The 20,611-nt window shown below is 35.1% G+C and overlaps 1 protein-coding gene across 1 annotated transcript in view; it reads right to left on the bottom strand.

Moving 5' to 3' along the window:
* Positions 1-20,611, bottom strand: part of EPHA5 (EPH receptor A5) — a 617,348-nt gene that overhangs the window by 161,002 nt on the left and 435,735 nt on the right. Inside the window, exon 6 of the mRNA XM_007953798.2 lies at positions 10,021-10,145. Within this exon, the coding sequence (XP_007951989.1) occupies positions 10,021-10,145 (125 nt within the window). The remainder of the gene's footprint in view (positions 1-10,020; positions 10,146-20,611) is intronic.

Here is a 20,611-nt window from a genome sequence, read left to right as displayed (position 1 = left end):
AGCAGTCAAGTGCCTTAGGCACTATGCTAAAATCCTAGCCAATAGAATTCAATACTATATAAAAAAATAATACATTATGACAAACTCTGATTCAAACCAGATAAGCAAGGATGATTCAACATTAGAAAAACAATCTATGTAATCCATCACATAAATAAAACAAAAGAACAACAAATCATATTAATTGATGCAGAAAAGGCATTTGATAAAAAACCATCACTCATTCCTGATAAATTCTCTCAGCAAAATATGAATAGATGGGAAATTTTTCAACATAATTAAGGACATATTTGGCAAAAGCAACAGCCAACATAATTCACATTGGAGAGAGACTCAAAGCGTTCCACTTGTGAATGGGAACCAGACAATAAGGCCCTTTATCACCACTTCTATTCAACATTATATTGGAAGTCCAAGCCAGGACATTAAGGCCAGAAAGAGAAATAAAAGGCATCTGAATTGGCAAAAAAGAAGTTAAACTATCTCTCTTTGCAGTTAAAATGATCTTATACATAGAAAAAACAAAAGACTCAGGAAGAAAATTACTGTAGCTCATTAAAAGATTCAACGAAGTGGCAGGATACAAGACCAACATACATCAGTTGCACTCCTCTCATCAATAAAGATATATCTGAAAGGGAAAAAAGGAAAACAATAACATTTATAATAGCTACCAAAAACGTACAATACTTAGGAATAAATCTTACCAAGAACACAAAAGACCCATTCAAAGAAAACTATAAAACACTACTACAGGAAATTACAAGAGACCTACATAAATGGAAGAATGTGCCATGCTTATGGATAGGAAGACTGAAAATTGTGAAAATGTCACATCTACCCAAAGAAATCTTTGGATTCAATGCAATCCTGATCCAAATTCAATCAATATTCTTTAAGGACATGGAAAACCAATGAGTAATTTATATGGAAAGGAAAGAGAGCTCAGATAAGCAAAGCACTAGTGAAGAAGAGAAATAAAGTAGGAGGTCTTATACTCCCCAACCTAAAAACTTACTACACAGTCAAAATAGCCTGGTCTTGGTACAACGATAGTCACATATACTCAATGGAACAAAATTAAGAATCCAGAAATTGATCCATCCACCTATAGATAGCTGATTTTTGACAAGGGCCAAAACTCATTAAATGGGAGAAAGATAGCCTCTTTAACAAACAGTGCAGGGGAAGCTGGATATGCAATTGCAGAAAAACGAAATGAGAAGCATACTTCACATCATGTACAAAAACAAACTGAAGATGTATCATAGATTTAAAAGTAAAGTAAAAAACAATAGAGCTTATCAAAGTTAAAATAGGGGCAAATTTAAGGTCACTAATTTACTGCATAAACAGAATATCAACCATAACCCAAAATGCACAAACACAAGATGAGGAACTAGATACCTGGGACATTCTAAAAATGAAATTCTTATGTGCATCAAAATATTTCTCCAAAAGAGTAAAAAGAGAACATAAACATTGGGGAAAAAAATATTTGGCAAAGACATACGTAACAAGGGATTTATCTCTAAAATTTATAGAAAATTTCAACATCTCAACATCAAAAAGGCAAATAATCCAATTCAAAAGTGGGTAAAAGACATGAACTGGCAGTTTGCCAAAAAAGATATTCAGGCAGAAAAAAAAAATAAAGAAAGAAATGTTCACAATCATTAGTTATTAGAGATATGCAAATCAAAACAACAATGAGATATCATCTCACCACAGTAATAATAGAAAAGTTCAACAAGACAGATAATAATAAATGCTGTCAAGGGTGTGGAGATACTGGAACTCTTTTACACTGCTGGTAGGACTGTAAAATTATACAACCACTGTGGAAAATTGCATGACACTTCATTAAAAATTTGGAAATGGAAATGCCATTTGATCCAGCAGTTCTTCTGCAGAGAATATGTACAAAAGAGGTGAGATCTGGGTCACAAATAGATACATGCACATATGTGTTCACTGAGGCACTATTTATAATAGCAAAGAGATGGAAACAACCTAGGAGCTCTGGTGGTGGAGTGGATAAGGCATTTGGATGCTAACCAGAAGGTCAGTTGTTCATACCCACTAGTTGCTCCACAAGAGGAGAATGAGGCAATCTACCTCCATAAAGATTTATAGCTTTGGAAACCAAGTGGGGGTCACTATGAGTTGGAATCAACTTGATAGCAGGGGATTTGGTTTTGGTTTGGAATCAACCAAACTGCTCACAACAGGTGAATGGATAACCAAAGGATAACACAAAGGGATATTATGCAACAGTAAAGAAAAATGAAAGAATCAGGGAATTATTTCATAACATGGACAAACTTGGAGTACATTATGCTGAGTGAAATAAATCAATCACAATAGGAGAGCTATTGTATAACTCCATTATAAAATGTCAAGGAAAGGTTAACAGAGGGAAGGAAATTTTCTTTGTTGGTTACTAGGAATGGGAGAGGAGGGGAAGGGAGAGAAAATTAATGGATAGTTAAGAGACAGGTGTTGATATGTGTGAAGGAAAAGGCAATATAACAAAATAATGCAACCACCACAATATCACTAAGGAGAACGAAGACACAGAGAGGTGCAAAAAAGATACAGACAATAAAGGTAAATACTACTTTATACATAATATTGCATTATGGGTAATAGCAAACACAAATTTTAAGGTGGACACATAGGTGGACAGGCATGAAGATCAAGTATGGATAGATGAAAAATAATATACCCACAAACACACATAGGTTTCAGAAGGTTCAGAAGAGGATGTGGAATGAGGGATATCATTGCTGATGTCAGATGGATCTTGGCTGCAAGCAAATAATACCAGAAAGATGTTTACTCATGTTTTATTGACTATGCAAAAGCATTTGATTGTGTGGATCATAACAAAATTATGAATAACATTGAGAAGAGTTGGAATTCCAGAACACTTAATTGTACTCATGAGGAACTGTACATAGATAAGGAGACTGTTGTTCAAACCGCACAAGGGGATACTGCATGGTTTCAAATCATGAAGGGAGTGTGTTAGGGTTGTATTCTTTCACCATACTTATTTAATTTGTCTGCTGAGCAAATAATCTGAGAAGTTGGATTATATGAAGAAGAGTGTGGCATCAGGGTTGGAAGAAGACTCATTAACAACTTGTGATATGCAGATAACACAACTTTTCTTGCTGAAAGTGAGGATGACTTGAAGCCCTTACTGATGAATATTAAAGACTGCAGTCTGTAGTATAAAGAAGATAAAAATTCTCACAACTGGGCCAATAAGCAGAATCAAAATAAAGGGAGAAAAGATTGAAGTTGTCAAGAACTTCATATTACTTGGTTCTACAATCAACACCAATGGAAGCAGTAGTCAAGACATCAGACAACATTGCATTGGGCAAGTCAGCTGCAAAAGACCTCTTTCAAGTGCTGAGAAAAGATGTCTCCTTGAAAACTAAGGTGTGCCTAACACAAGCCATGGTATTTTAAATTGCTTCTTATGCATGTGAGAGCTGGGCAATGAATAAGGAAGACCGAAGAAGAGTTGATGCTATTGAGTTGTGGTGTGGGCAAAGAATACTGAGAGTATCTTGGACTGCTGAAAGAACTAACAAATCTCTCCTGGAGGAAGTGCAGCCAGAATGCTCCTTGAAAGAGCGAATGGCCAGACTTTTTATCACCTACTTTGCTTATGTTATCAGAAGGAACCATTCACTGGAGAAGGATACTATGCTTGGTAAAGTGGAGGGTCAACGAGAAAGGGGAAGGCCCACAACAAGATGGATGGATACAGTGGCTGCAACAAGGGGCTCAGATACAGCAAGGATCGTGGGGCTGGCACAGGACTGCTCAGTGTTTTGTTCTGTTGTGCATAAGGTTGCTATGAGTTGGAGATAGCTTGAGGCACCTAACAACAACAGATAGGTTTGGCAGGCGATATTCCTACCTACATATTTTTATGTGCTATAAAAATGTCCATATGCAGTTTAAAGCTAACAGGGCACAAATTTAGGATGACAGCATAGCCACAACTAAGCAACTTGAGAAAGTGAGTAACTAGGTCTGTGGGCTGAGGACCATGATTGTGGGGAACATCAAGCTCAATTGGTACAATGTAAGACACAAAAATACTGTTCTATATCTTAAATCAGTAAGTAGAGACTGGGGTGTTAAAAGCTTGCAAATGGCCATCTAAGATAAACTATTGGTCTCTCCTGATATAGAGCAAAGAAGAATAGAGAAAAGCAAAGACACTTGGAAACAGTTAATCCAAAGGACTAATTGACCATGAGAAGTTTATCAATATGACCTGGAGACCAGAAGAACCAGATAGTACCCAGTTAACAATGCCAGCCACTTGGAAATAGATCAAAATTGGGGATCTTGGATAGAGTTGGAGGAAAAAAAAATGTGTAACAAAATTGAAAAAAGAGCAGGTTTCCTGGTTGGATGGAGACTGGTGAATCTCTCAAGACTATGGGACCTAGTCACCCTTTGGGCCTGAAATTGAACTCAATCCTGTGGGTTAGTTCTCTGCCAACAATAGATAGTCCTACTAGCTGAACAACTACACCAGGGAGATGCTTTTCTAATAACAATCAACCATGAGAGATCAGAGGAGCAGATTTGCACAGGGAGAAAGGTAGGGAGGCAGGAATGCACAGGCAAAAAGCACACAGGGAAAGGATAACTGCAGGGAGGAAGTGGGAAGAGAGCTGTTACACTGTGGGGATTATAATCAATGTCACACAACAAAATGTGTTTGAATTATTGAATGTAAAATGAATCTACTTTGCAAAATTTCAACCAAGTTACAATTAAAAGAAAAATAATATATAAAACAGCCCATTAATTGTCCTGCTAAAAAAATAAACAAATACAAGGAAAGAAAAAAGAAAATAAATAAAAAACACATCGAGGATGAAAATGTGCCTGACCTTAGCCATGCATTTTCAATTGTCTCATATGCATGTGGAAGCTGGACAATGAATAAAGTAGACCAAAGAATTGATTCCTCTCAATTATGGTGTTAGCAAAGAATACTGAATATACCATGGACTTCCATAAGAATGAACAAATCTGTGTTGGAAGTACAGTCAGAATGATCCTTAGAAGTAAGGATGGTGGCCTTCACCTCATGTACTATGGACAAGTTATCAGAAGAGGGCAGTACATGGAGAATGGAATCATGTTTGGTAAAATAGGGGGTCATCAAAAAAGAGGAAGGTCCTCAAGTAGGTCGATTGACACAGTGGCTACAACATTAGGCTTAAACATATCAATGGTTATGAGGAAGGCATAGAACTGAGTAGTGTTTCATTTTTTTCTAGGTAGCTGTTGTGAGTTGGAACCTGCTCTGTGACACCTAATAACAGTAATAGCAACATTAACTTTCATTAAGAAACGTGTCAAATGTTTGCTAATAATTTATTTTCAATGATATAAAGATAACTTAAGTCAGTGAAAATCAGGTTATAACCATAGTATGAGATTCTAATATGTTTCATTTAATTGTGATCATTACACAAAATTCTAACATGTATAAAGTAAATTAAGAAGCTATTTATTTATTTATTTATTTTAATAAAAGCACAGTAAAAACAATGATTCCATCTATGGAATTAAAAAAAGCAAGTATGTAAAAGGGAGTACACAAGTTTAGAAACTCAATTGTTCTTCTTTAGAATTGGGATGGTGTTTTTTAACCAAGAATATTGTGAGGATATATATATATATATATATATGGGTAGAATAAATATAGCACCTAGCACAATATCTAACACACAGTATATTCTCAGTAACTTTGCTGACTATTGACCTAAAACCATGACAGCAAATTTTTCACTGAAACTTAAAAAGCGAATATTTTTTTTAAATTTCACATGGTTGTAATTCCTTACTATTGAGTGTAAAATTAATACATTTTGAAGAAAAAATAGAAGTTAGTTGTTGTTGTTGTTGTTGCTATGTGCTGTTGAGTCATCTCCAACTCATAGTGACCTTATTCATATACAACAGAATGAAACACTGTCTGGTCCTGTGCCAGCCTCACAATCTCTACTATACCTGAGCCCATCTCTGCAGCCACCATGTCAAGCTATAACTAGATTTGAAGAATGCAGCATCAGGATTGGACGTTGGTACTTTCACCAAAAATGGGAAAATATTACCATAAAACTAAAATATGGTTCTATAATAATAGTATGATTTCTAATAATAGCACAAAATTATTCAATGCTCCATCTGATTTATCTATTAACCTGTCTATCTTGGTGGCTGATTATCTAAGTTCTCATCAAAGGATACATTGTCTTCCTGAGATAGCTGAATACTATGTTTTCAAAAGGAATTTTTTAAAAAATAATATATCTAAGGAATCAAAACCAAAAAATAAAGTTAATTACCTAAAGATATTTCAGAATGTGTTATTTTTTCAATAGTTTAAATCACTCTCATATATATATATTTTTTTTCATGTCATAAACCCTATGTATATAGCTTCAACACACACAACCACCTAGCTGCCAAGTCTTTGGTTAGGACAGCGGCTTTTGATGCCTTCATGGCCTGGGTTAGCAAATGAGCGACATTCCCCAGCTGCTTAGCAAACACGGTTCCCAGCCAGTGAAGGGAGGGCCTCAGCAAAAGGAGCCAGCTGGCAAACATCCTACCAAAGGACAGCTTTGCTTTGCCTGTGCCTTTAATTAAGAGATGGCAATGGTCCCATCACCATGCAGGAGCAGAGAGGCCCAATGACCTCTAATAGAGCAGGACAATCACAGGCAGAGATGCCAGCTGGCAAATGCATGTATGTGCCCTGGAAAGCTCTGCCACCTGTATCTGGCCAAAAGCCATCCAGTAAAATGGTGGTGTCATTTTGAAGGTTTAAAATGAGCCCTGGAAGCCTATCTGGGCCTCTACCTCAGTACTTGGTAAAAAGTTTTTTTTTTTTCCTCTTGTGAAAATTAAAACAAAGTGAAACAATGAACCCTGTATTTGTGTATTATAAGTCTGTTCAATAATTCTGCTTGGCAATAATATCTAGGAATTAATATCTTCACTGTAAAACAGTTGTTAATAACTTCCACAAGGTAGTTAATAACCATCCCAAATAAGATACAAGATTTTGCTGCTCTTCCAGCATATAAGCAGACAACTTGCTATTAATTTATTGAAGATATGTACAGAAACATTTTTTCCCATTTTTTTTTTTTTTAATTCTAACTTACTCTGGTAATGGAAAACATTAATACAGCATTGTGTACCAAAAATAAGATCAAGTATTCTAAAACCAATATAATTAAAAACAAGGTTAGACCATACAGAAAATAACTTTACAAAATACAAAGCATTCAGTAGAAGGGATATCAATAGAAAGACTCTTCCCTACTACTTTTTCAGTAACTCTTTATTCTACAGGAAGCAGAAGTTTAATAAGATAAAAATCGATAAATCCTGGATCCTATTGAATATTATGTGCATAAAGAGACTCATAAATATGCTGAGAAGTGACACTGAAAATGCTCAAGTTTTTTTTTTTTTTTAAGAATGATTTCTGAAAGGACACAAAATAAAACCAGCATTGATTCAGGGGAAGAAAATAATGGATCCAAATGAGTACTTTTTCCACCTTTTAGTCTTCCTGCTGTTGAATGATACTTCATCTAAGGTATATATACCCCAAAATATAGTTGTTAGTGTTTAATCCTTTTGATATATCATTTTCAATTTCATATTTTTTAAATCAACTTTAATCACAGTCAATATTTTGAAAATTAGTATTTCAAAGAATTCAACATGTATTTCATTATATGCATTTATACAACTCAATCAACTTTGCATTGTTGTTGTTGTTATGTGCCTTCGAGTCAAACCCGACTCACAGCGACCCCTCCTTGGGTTTCCGAGGCAGTATCACTATGGGAGTAGATTGCCTAACCTTCCTTCGGAGGAGTGGCTGGTGGGTTTGAACCGCCAGCCTCCTGGTTAGCAGTCAAGTGCCTTAGGCACTATGCTACCAGAGAAACTATAATAAGAAATGAAGTTCTTGATGTTATGAATTATTAATGAATATTATATATATTTAAATTGTAGGCCACTGCTTGCAATGCAGCTTTGGACTACTACTCTCAGAGAACCAGGAATCAGCAAATAATAATAATGTCACTATATTCTACTTGATTTAACCTACTTCTTTTGACCAATAAGCACTTAAACTATATTCCAACACAACTTTGTCTCAGAAGTTTCTTGTAGAGTATTATTGGTGAATAATATATGTGTTATATTTTTCTGGATATCTTATACGTATCACTTTTATGCTCCCTAAGTGATCAGATAATTTAATGTAATGTCATCAACAAGTCATTACTGGAAAGATGATTATTTCAAAATTAAAATAGATTTTTTTTAAAATCTAATTATGAAATCAATGTATGGACATTATAGAGACATTCAAAATCTTGAAAAAATATGTAGCTAGAATACCCTCTTGCACACACACATGTGAACCACTACTTTTTTGTTCACTATTGTATTTTTATACAAATAATTGTTGAATTGAAGGAATAAAACAATAAATAATCCCTATAATCCTCTGAAACATTAACATGTGAATATGTATTTACTTACCCTCTTTATGTATAGAATCTTGGAGTCTTAAGTAATTTTCCTTAAGATGATGTCAGCATTTGTCAGGACTTTCTTCATATTATTATACTTACTTCCCCTCCCAATGTTCTAACTTGGGCAGTTTCTTAGGTATTGGAAAGTAAATTTATGGCATTCTGCATATTTCCCTAAGAATGGGAGGACTGATGTCACTGTGAGTATGAGAGATGGAATTAAGTTTGGCTTAGTCCTTTCCTTCTCTTTTTGGATGTGTTTATCTAAATTACCTCTGAATTAGTTCAACAGGACTAGCATTTCTGGGTCAGAGTGTCTGATCCAACTCCTAGACACAGGTTTGGGGGTCTCTCTATCTTTATATCCTCTATTAGATCAGGATGTTCTAAGCAATATACAGCCTTCAGATACAAGGTATACAGAAATCACAGTAGAATGGTGGTGGGAGTGATAAGAAAACTGATTATGACTATATGTCTGAGTCACGTGTTTTGCCAATTTCTATCTGCATTATTCTTTTCTCAATAGCTCACTTGGTTGTGGATTCAGAAAAGAATAAATTGGATGATGGTTGCCTTTAGAGCTCAATAACTGTTATGACAAAATACTCAAGAGTGGACATAACATATAGCTCAAGGGAAATGAGGAAATTGAGACAAAATGGCTAACATGAGACTCACATTTCTGATTTTATACCCTCATATTTTAAAATAAAGTTTAGAGTGTAGTGTTATATTTTTGTTATAACTAAAATAAAATTAAATGTTACATATACATCTCATCTGCCTGTAATTACTTAACAGTATAAGTATTATGCATAACCATAAAAATCAAAACCACTACCATTGAGTAGCTTCTGACTCATTGTGAACACACAGGACAGAGTAGAACTGCTCCATAGGGTTTCCAAGGCTGTAAATATTTATGGAAGCAGTCTCATCTTTCTACCATGGAGTGGCTGGTGTGTTTGAACTACAAATCTTTTAGTTACCAGTTCAATGCCTTAACCACTACTGTACCACAGCTCCTAGGTATTATCCATAGTCACTGTGAAACAAACATTGCTTTTCTTTTAGCATACTGTAGTTATTGATTGAAGGTCAACAGATTAAGTTCTTGAAACATATAATAATTGTCCTATGACTTCATCTTTTAATGCTGTATAATCTATTAAAGCCAATGTTAAACTATACAGCAATATCCAGGAAGTGTAACCTCTTTGGCAGAAGAGCAAGCATGACTAGTGTAATCCCTGTACACGTCTACATCCATAATCATGACTACAGAATCAATTGTCATTGATTTAAAAATAAAAGTGCAACATACTCTTCTACAAATTGGATAATTGTAGTTAAAAAAAAAAAAAAAAGAAGAAAGGAAAATTTTCATTTTAATTCTCACCTTTTCAAAATACTTGATTTCATACTCCAAGATGATTCCATTGGGGCGATCTGGCTCTTGCCAAGACAAAGATATGCTGTTTTTTGCAATCTTCCCCTTTTTCACATTGGTAACTTGAGAGGGTGCTGCAAAATAGTATAATGGAAAGTAACGTGATTAACAGAGCCTTCAAATTCTGACTGCACGGTTGTACATACACCTAACCATTTAAGGGGCAATTCTGTTATTTATGCAAGATAAAATGACTTCTTTGGAATGTCAGATAATAAATAGCTCAAATACTTAAATTTTCTTTTTATCTAGTAACAATTTAACTTTCTAAATTCAATACAATTATTTTAAGTATTGAGAAGTTGTGTATAGATTATTAATGGTAAATAATCCTGAACATTTTCTCATAATAAAAGCACTGCAACATAATCTGCAGATACCATCACCCCAGTCTGACCCTGGGAATGTTGTGGGATATCTTGAAATATATAGCATTTAGAAGAAGCATATTACTCACATTTGTATCTCCCCTCAACATTTAATTACAAGTTAACAATCACTTGTGATGCACATTGCTATGTGCTATGTGTTAGTCTATTAAAGGACTATTTTTTCAGATTAAAATTGAAAAAAAAAAAAAAAAACATGAGTAATGTTTAGATATGTCTGACTAGTCACTTGTTCTCAATTCTCAAAACTTCTATTTGAATCAACTGTTGGGTCTTGTATGGATTCTGTATCTTGTATAGACTCTATGTTTGACACCATAAAGAAGTGTTGACTAATATTTTTTCCTGTTGTATATGACCTTAATTTTAGCAGTTAATAGCTTTTCTAAAAGATATAGGATAAGCCATCATAGACTAACAAATGATTTTTGCCTAAAATAAGTCAGTCAGTCATATTGAGTAGTATATAACCAGAGGCACACCCTATTTGTACAGTAACAGATAGCTGGTGATGCTTTAAAAAAAAAAAAAATAGTTTCCAAGTATTTTTATTTCCAGTATTTTTTAGGAAAAATAATGCACTCCAATTTTTCATGTGCAATTATTTTTATATATCCTCCAACAAGTGTACCTATATCAGATAAAATATTTTAAACAAGTGAAAGCAAAACTAATGTTTAAAATTGTATGTTAGGCCCAATAGAAGTACAAAGATAAGCTAGGGGATGACACAAATCATTTTAAAACATAAGTTAAATCATCTCAAACCTCTTCAGTGCTTCTCTACCTAATTGAAATGTAAAAATCCAAATTCTAAATTGCATACAAGGATCAACCCTGTGTGACAACCCAAATCTTCTCTGACCTCCTCTTCTGTTATTCCCCATCATTTGTGTAAGTTAATGAAAGGCACACTGATAGCTCCCAGAAACAGAATGATGATAAATAAATCATCTGTTAAGTATTATGCTCATTAAGGGAGCTCTGGTAGCATAGTGCCTAAGGCACTTGACTGATAACCAGAAGGCTGGTGTTTCAAACCCACAAGCCACTCCTCCGAACAAAGATTGGGCAATCTAATCTACTTCCATAGTGATACTGGCTCGGAAACCGAAGGAGAGGTCACTACGAGTCCAATCCTACAAAGCAACAGTAAGTTTTTTTTTTTTTTGGTTTGTGTGCATTAACATAGCTCTAATCAGGTTTGAAGAATGCAGCATAAGAATTGGAAGAAGACTCATTAACAACCTATAATAGGCAGATGACACAACCTTCCTTGCTGAAAGTGAATAGTAAGTGAAGCACTTACTGATGAAGATCAGAATATAGCCTACAGTACTGATTAGACCTAACATCAAAAATAACAATAATAAAGCAAAAATCCTCACAACTGGACCAATAAGAAACAACGATAAACAAAGAAAAAATGAAGTTATCAAGGATTTCATTTTACTTGAATCCACAATCAAAGCTCATAGAAGAAGTCAGTTAAGAAATCTAACAATGTAGTACATTCAGCAAATATGCCACAAAAGACATCTTAAAAATATTAAAAAGCAAAAATGTCACTTTGAAGACAAAAGTGTATCAGACCCAAGACATGGTATTTTAAATCACTTCATATGCATGCTAAATCTGGGCAGTGAATATGGATTGAAGAAACTGAAGAATAATTGATTCCTTTGAATTATGGTGTTGGTGAAGAATATTGAATATGCCCTGGACTGCCAAAAGAAAGAACAAGTCTGTCTTGTAAGAAGTACAATCAGAAGGTGCCTTAGAAGTAAGGATAGTGAGACTTGGTCTCACATACCTTGTACATGTTATCAGGAGGACCATTTCTTGGAGAAAGTTGTCATACTTGGGAAAGTAAAGGGCCAGGGAAAAACAGACCCTCAAAGAGATGGATTGACACAAAGGCTGTAAAACGGGTTCAAACATAGTGATGATTGTAAGGATGGCTCAGGACTGGGGAGTGTTTCATTCTGTTCTACAAAGAGTCACTATGAGTTGGAATCAACTCCAAGGAACCAAACAACAACAACAGCAGGAACAATAAACCATAAGTTTTGTCAGCATCACACACCAAAAACGAACCAAACTCCCTGCTGATTCAGATCCAACTCATAGCGACCTCTCCTTGGATTTCTGAGGAGTTATCACTATGGAACTAGACTGCCAAACCTCAATCAATCTTATTTACCTTCTTCAATGATACCTTTCTTTCAGTCTTTTTCCACTCAATCTTTATAATGTAAACCAAACCAGCCCAAACCCACTGCTTTCGAGTGAATTGCAACTCATACAGACCCCTATTGGGTTTCCAAGGCCATAAATCTTTACAGAAATAGATTGCCTCATCTTTCTTCAGTGGTTGCACTCACAACATTCTGGTCAGCCTTAGGCACAGCACCACCAGAGCTCCTTCCATAATGTAAGGCAAGTTCAAAAATTAGAATGCTTATTTAGAAGATTTCTTTCTCATAAAATTTTGTTAGATCATGTCAAATCATAAAACTACTACTTTCCCTGTATGAGGAAAAAAAAAAAAAAGATAAATCAACTTAAGAGAAGAAACAATTTTAACAAATTATGAGCACTAAGGGAGCTCTGGTGGTGTAGTGCTTAAGGCATTTGAATGGGTTCAAACCCATGAGCCACTCCTTGGAAGGAAGCTTGGGCAATCTACTTTCATAGAGATACTGCTTGGAAATTCAAGGAGGGGTCTCTATGAGTCAAATTGACTCATCGTTAATGAGTTTGTTTTGATTTTTATGAGCACTAAGATTTGGATATGTACATAGACCAGGAGACTGTCATTTGAACAGAACAAGAGGATACTGCATTGTTGGAAATCAGTAAGGGAGTGTGTCAGAGTTGTATCTTTTCGCCATACTTATTCAATCTGTATGCTGTGCAAATAATTCAAGAATTTGGACTATATGAAGAAAAATGCAACATCAGGATTGGAGGAGGACCGAGTAACAACATGTAATATGCAGGTGACACAACCGTGCTTGCCGAAAGTGAAGATGACTTGGAGCACTTACTGATGAAAGTTAAATACTACAGCCTTCAGTATGGATTAAACCTCAACGTAAAGAAAATGAAAATCCTCACAACTGGACAAATAAGCGGCATCATGATAAGTGGAGAAAAGATTGAAGCTGTCAAGGATTTCATATTACTTGTTTCCACAATCAACACCAATAGATGCAGCAGTCAAGAAATCAGTTCTCATATTTCACTGGGCAAATCTGCTGCAAAAGACCTCTTTAAAGTGTTGAAAAGCAAAGATGGCTCTTTGAAGACTAAAGTGAGTCCAACCCATGTCATGGTGTTTTCAATAGCCTCATATGCATGCAAAAGCTGGATAATGAACATGGTCAGAAGGGATCATTTCCTGAAGAAGGATACCATGCTTGATAAAGTGGAGCATCAGCAAGAAAGGGGAAGGCACTCAACAATATGGATCAACACAATGGCTGCAATGATGGGCTCACATATAACAAAGATTGTGAGGCTGGTGCAGGACTGGGTAGTGTTTTTTTTCTTTTTTTTTGTTTTTGCTGTACATAGGGTTGCTATGAATTGGAGCCAACTCAAAGGCATCTAACAATGAGATTTGGATATGTGGAAATATTCCAAATTATTATTTTTATATTGGAGCTGACCTTTGAATGTCAGTTTAATAAGATATTAAAAGTTTAGTCTACTAACAGTTCCTGTTATGCAATATTTTGTAAAAATATTTTAATAAATTTTTACATTTTCAATAGTTTACATTTATAGAACTATAATGAGGATAGTACAGAGAGGTTTCCATATAATGCACACCTGAGGGATATTGCTCTTTATTAACATTTTATATTACTATGGTGGAACTCTGGTAGCATAGTGCCTAAGACACTTGACTGCTAACCAGAAGGCTGATGGTTCAAACCCACAAGCCACTCCTAGGAAGGAAGGCTGGGCAATCTACTTCCGTAGTGATACTGCTTCAGAAACCCAAGGAAGGGTCGCTATGAGTCGGGTCCGACTTAACAGCACATAACAACAACAAGCTCTGTCACAATTAAGGAACCAGTTATCGGTGCATTATTCCTAACTAAAGTCCATACTTTCATCAGATTTCCTTAGTTATTGACTAAATGTTCCTTCCCTGTTATAAGATTCCATCCTGGATACCACATTGCATTTAGTCAGCATATCTCCTTAGCCACCTCTTAGCTGTGACAGTTTCAGGCATTTTGTTTTGAGAAGCACAGGTCAGATAATTTGAAGACATCTCTCAATTGTAATTTGATTGATGTTTTTCTCATAATTTGAGTAGGGTTTTGAGTTTTTGGGAAGAAGATCACAGAAATAAAATGTCATTCCCATCACATAATTTCAATGGTATAGTCTACCATTACAAAATTGCCACTGTTGAAGTTTATCTGAATCACTTGGCTGAGGTAGTGTTTGTCAGGTTTCTCTAGTGCAAAATTACTCTCTGCTTTTCTTTTCCATATATACATATTCCTTAGAAGGAAGTCACTTTGTGACACTCACACTAAAAATGTGAGGAGTTATGCTCCATGTTTTTGAGGGAGAAGCATCTACAAAAATTATTTCAAGTTCTTCTGCAAGATAGATTTGTCTACTTGCTTATATGTATTTATTTATTTAATGTTTTTTGTTGTTGTTATGTGCCGTCGAGTCAGACCTTACTCATAGCAACCCCTCCTTGGGTTTCTGAGGCAGTATCACTATGGAAGTAGATTGCCCAACCTTCCTTCCCAGGAGTGGCTGGTGGGTTTGAACCACCAGCCTTCTGGTTAGCAGTCAATGCCTTAGGCACTACACTACCAGAGCTCCTTATTTAATCTTTAGCTATGATATATAGACTTGTCTTATTTTTTCAGTACTCTGGTTGTCCACCACTTTCTTTTATTTTGTTGCTGAAATTATTCTAGCTTTGGGCATGAGGAGCTTTTTCAATTAGCTACTGTGTTTCCTTGACATAGACCCATAACACTGTGTGTGTGAATGTGTGTATGAAGGGTGACACTTTTTTACTTTATGGCACTATAAGATCAGAAACTATAGACTCCTTTTGCTTATTTCTTGATCCAGTCCTGAAAAAATCATTTTTCTAAGGAACCCTGGTTTCTCTTTTTTGAAGAATGGGTTTAGAATCATAGATCTGGGTCCTAAGTGAGGTCCTTGCTACTGCAGTGTTGTTCTATAAGCTCTCTCAGCTGACAGAACAAGATAATAAATGTGAGTATACTAACACACACACACACACACACACACACACATATATATTATATATCATATATATATATATTAGATATATAGCTAAATATGTGTTCTTACTGATACTTCTAATTCTAATCAAACATCACATGGATCATTCAAGTTTCCTCACTTTACTTATCTTTAACCTTCCATTTCAACATTGAAAAACTTGGCTCCTACCATCTTCTATATATTCACTTAACTAATCAATCCCAGGATACATGGATAGTGTTTTCATAATTGTTAACCCATGTATATTTGGCTTTCAAATGACATAAGGTAGAACTCTTCACATATCAATTGCACAAAAAGTGTTATACAAAACCTTGACATTAGCTATATAAAGCAACATGTCCTCCTAACCTTTAAAATCTTCTAAACTAATATAACTCAGTCTTAGTAGATAGGAAGGAGTGCTATGGTACAGATGACTTTGATACAGAAATGGCTTCAATTCCTTCGACAGCTAACCTTTTTATACTCTGTGACCCTAAGGTACTTAACCTCTCTGAATGTGCTTTTTTATCTTTAATGTGGAAAAAAAAAATACCATTTTTTGTAAGGCTGGACTATGATTCTGCTCACCAGAAGGCTGGCAGTTCAAACCCACCAGCCACTCCTCGGAAGGAAGGTTGGGCAATCCTACTTCCGTAGTGATACTGCCTTGGAAACCCAAGGAGGGGTCGCTATGAATCGGGGCCAACTCGATGGCCAATAACAACAACAACAACAACATGATTCTGCATGTACAGTGTCAGACAAAGAATGAGTGCAAAATAAACATTTGTAAAAAAAAAAGAATTATAAAATTTTACAGTGCTATATTCTATCAAGGAGATCTGGTAGAGTAGTGCCTAAGGCACTTGACTGCTAACCAGAAGACTGGCAGTTCAGACCCACCAGCCACTCCTCAGAAGGAAGGTTGGACAATCTGCTTCCATAATGATACTGCCTCGGAAACCCAAGGAGGGGTCACTATGAGTCTGGTCTGACTTGACAGCACATAACAACAACAACAACATAGTCTATCAATATGAATTATAACTGTTGAAATTTATCTCAATCATTTGGCTGAGGCAGTGTTTGTCAGGTTTCTCCAGTGTAAAATTACTCTTCTGTCCTCTTTTCCATTTAGAGGGAAGTAAGTCACTTTGTGTGACTCACACTGATAAAGTGGGAGTTATGCCCTACTCAAAGATATTTGAGGGGAAAGCATCTACATAAATTATTTGAAGTTCTTCTGCAAGATAGATTTGTCTACTTGCTTATATGTATTTATTTATTTAATATTTAGTTATGATAGTATAGACAGTGGTTTACAAAAACTTCATGAATATGTTTAAATTACTAGCTCTATCAAAATAGTCTTACAACTCTTCTCTATATTTCCTTCAATTTTTTCTTCATCAGTCAAGCCATTTATAGCCTCTTCTATAAACTTGGCCCTATTTTAACTGCTGGGTAAGATCAAAATGCAAAGTACCTAACCACATGAGATGTTTCATTTTCTGTGTATACTGGATTTCATAAATCTGCCTTAAGGAATAGTTATAGGTGAATTCCATTAATTGGTAGTGTTTCTGTTGTTCTTATGTTTTGATTAGTTGGATCTGACTCATAGCAATGCTAGGTCAAGACAAAACATTGCCAGTTCCTACAACATTGTCAAAATTGCTGCTAAGGTTCAGCAGTCACAGTTAATACATCTCTTTGAGAGTTTTCCTCTTTTTTGCTGACCCTCCACTACATCATGCATTATATCCTTCTCCAAGGACTAATTGTCCCTTGATAATATTACCAAATACAGAAGATGAAGTCTGGCCATTCTCGCTTCCAAGGAGCATTACTGCTGTAATTCTTCACAGGTAGATTCCTTCTTTTTTTCTGGAAGTCCATGGCATATTCAATATTCTTCACCAATTCCATTATTCAAATGCATCAATTGTTCTGTGGTCTTCCTTATTTATGGTCCAGATTTCAAATGCTTATGAGAAGAATGAAAATCTCTTGACTTGGGTCAAGTGTACCTTAGTCTTCAAACTGACCTCTTTGCTCTTTAACAGTTAAAAAGAAATATTTTGCAGCATGTTTGTCCAATGCAATATGTCCTTTGATTTATAGAGTACTGATTCCATGGTCATTGATTATTGATCCAGATAAAACAAAATCCTTGACACTTTCAATCTTTTCTCCATTTATTGTGATGATTATTGGTCCAGATGTGAGGATTTTAGTTTTCTTTATGTTGAGGTTTGATTCATACTAAGGACTGTAGTCTTTGATCTTCATCAGAAAGTGCTTCAAGTTTCTTTTCACCTTCAACAATCAAGATTGGGTTATACACATGTTGCAGGCTGTTAATGAGTCTTCCTCCAATCATGATGCCATGTTTTTCTTCATATAATCCAGCTTTTCAGATTATTTGTTCAGCATGCAGAATAAATAACTAAAGTGAAAGGATACAACACTAATGAACACCTTTTCTGATTTTACACCATGTACTATTCTCTTTTTCTATCTAAACAATTGCCTTTCAGTCTATATACAGCATCCTCATTAGCACAATTAAGTGTTCTGGAATTCCCATTTTTCCCAATGTTATGCATAATTTGTTATAATCCACACAATCAAATGTCTTTGTATAGTCAATAAAACACAGGTAAACATCCTTCTGATATTTTCCCCTTTTGCCAAGATCCATCTCACATTAGCAATGATATCCTTTATTCCAGGTCCTTTCTGAATCAAGCTTGAATTTCTGGCTGTTCCCTATTGATCTATTGCCACAACTATTTTTGAAATATTTTCAACAAAATTTTACTTGTGTGTGATATTAATTGTGTAATATTAGTTGGATGATTTTCACATTCTGTTGGATCTCGTTTCTTTAGAATGAGCATAAATATGGTCTTTTCCAGGTCATTGGTCTGGTAGCTGTCTTCCACATTTCTTGGCAGAAACTAATGCATTGCTTTAGTTTGTTGAAACATCTCAATCGGTATTCTGTCATTTGCAGGAGGCCTGTTTTTCACCACTTTCTTCAGTGCAGCTAGGACTCCTTCATTAAATATCATCAGTTCTTGATTATATGCTACATCCTGAAATGGTTGAATGACAACCAATTATTTTCATATAGCAACTTTTTGCACTCCTTCTTTTTTTTTTTTTTTTTACTTCTTCCATCATTCAATATTTTGTCCAAAGAATTCATCTGTATTGCAACTCATGACTTGAATATTTATTTATTTATTCAGTTCTTTCAGCTTTAGAAATTCCAGGCCTGTTCTTACCTTTTGATTTTATTCTTTGCACATTTCATTATAATACTTTACTATGTCTTCTTGGGCTGCTCTTTGAAATCTTTAGTTCAGCATTTTTACTTCATCATTTCTTCCATTCACTTCAGCTACTTTCTATTCAAGAGTGAGTTTCATAGTCTCTCCTCACATACATTTTGGTCTTTTCTTCCTTTCTTGTCTTTTTAATGTCTTTTTGCTTTCTTCACAGATGATGTCTTTGATGCCATCCCATAACTCCTCTGTTTTTCAGTCAATGGTATTCAATGTGTCAATGTATTCTTCACATGGTTTGTAAAGTCAGGTTGGGTATATTTAATATCATATTTTGGCTTTCATGGACTTCTTTTAATTTTCTTCAGCTTCAAGTTAAACTTGCATATGAGCAAGTCATATTCTGTCCCGCAATCAGGCTTTTGGCCTTGTTTTGACTGATATTATTGAGATTCTCTGTCGCCTCTTTCAATAGGTGTAGTTGATTTGATTCCTCTATATTTCATCTGGTAAGATATGTATTTATATTCACCATTTATGTTAATGGAAAAAAGTGTTTGCAATGAAAATTCATTGGTCTTTCTATCATTTGATCTCCAGTGTAATTCTATCACCAAGGCCACGAACTGCATTTTTTTCCTTGTTTCCAACTTTCACATTGCAATTATCAATGCATCTTGACTGCATGTTTGGACAATTTGAAAATGTAGAAGTTGGTAAAAATCTTCAGTTTCTTCATTTTTAGCTTTAGTGGTTGGGTTGCAAAATTGAATAACAGTAGTATAACTGTTCTTCCTTATAGGAACATGGATCTTATGCTATCACTGACAGCACTAAACTTCAGGACAGATTTTGAAATGTTCTTTTTGATGATGAGTGAGAAACTACTCCTCTTCAATCAATCATTTGTGGCATAGTGGATCATGTGATTGTCTGATTCAAAATGACCAATATCAGTTCATTTTAGCTTATTAACACCTAGGATATCAATCTTTATGTGTTCCATTTTATTTTTGACAATTTCCAATTTTCCTAGATTTATACATCATACATGCCATGTTTGGATTATTAATGCATGTTTGTAACTGTGTATTCTCATTGTGAGTCTGCCATACCAACAATTGAAAGTTCTAAAAACAGTACTCCTTCTATGCCTTTAAGGTTGAATCTACTTTGAGGAAGCAACTCTTCTCCAGTTGTATTTTGACTGATTTGCAATCTGAGGGGCTCATCTTTCAGCTCTGTATCAGACAAGGTTTCACTATTATTCATAAGGTTCTCACTGTTCAAGTTATTCAGAAGTGGACCACCTCCTTTCTTCCTTTTCTCTCTCTGTCTGGATGTTCTGCTGAAATTTGTGACGCTGTTGGTGTTTAAAAATACCAGTGGTATGGTTTCTAGCATCATGGCAACACACAAGCTACCACAGTATGATGTACTGACCAACAAGTGGTAGTTGATCATCATAATTTTTTAATGGAATAAATGTGTTTAAATTATAAGTGTTAATTATATGACCAATTATATTCACCCAATGTAGTATCATGTTTATCTTGTTCTTAAAAATGGAGTAAA

Source organism: Orycteropus afer, unplaced genomic scaffold, assembly GCF_000298275.1.
Source record: "Orycteropus afer afer isolate SDZICR_OR568_19922 unplaced genomic scaffold, OryAfe1.0 scaffold00414, whole genome shotgun sequence".
Classification (NCBI taxonomy): domain Eukaryota; kingdom Metazoa; phylum Chordata; class Mammalia; order Tubulidentata; family Orycteropodidae; genus Orycteropus; species Orycteropus afer.
Note: the sequence above shows the minus strand (reverse complement) of the source record. Positions and strands in the feature narration are given on the sequence as shown.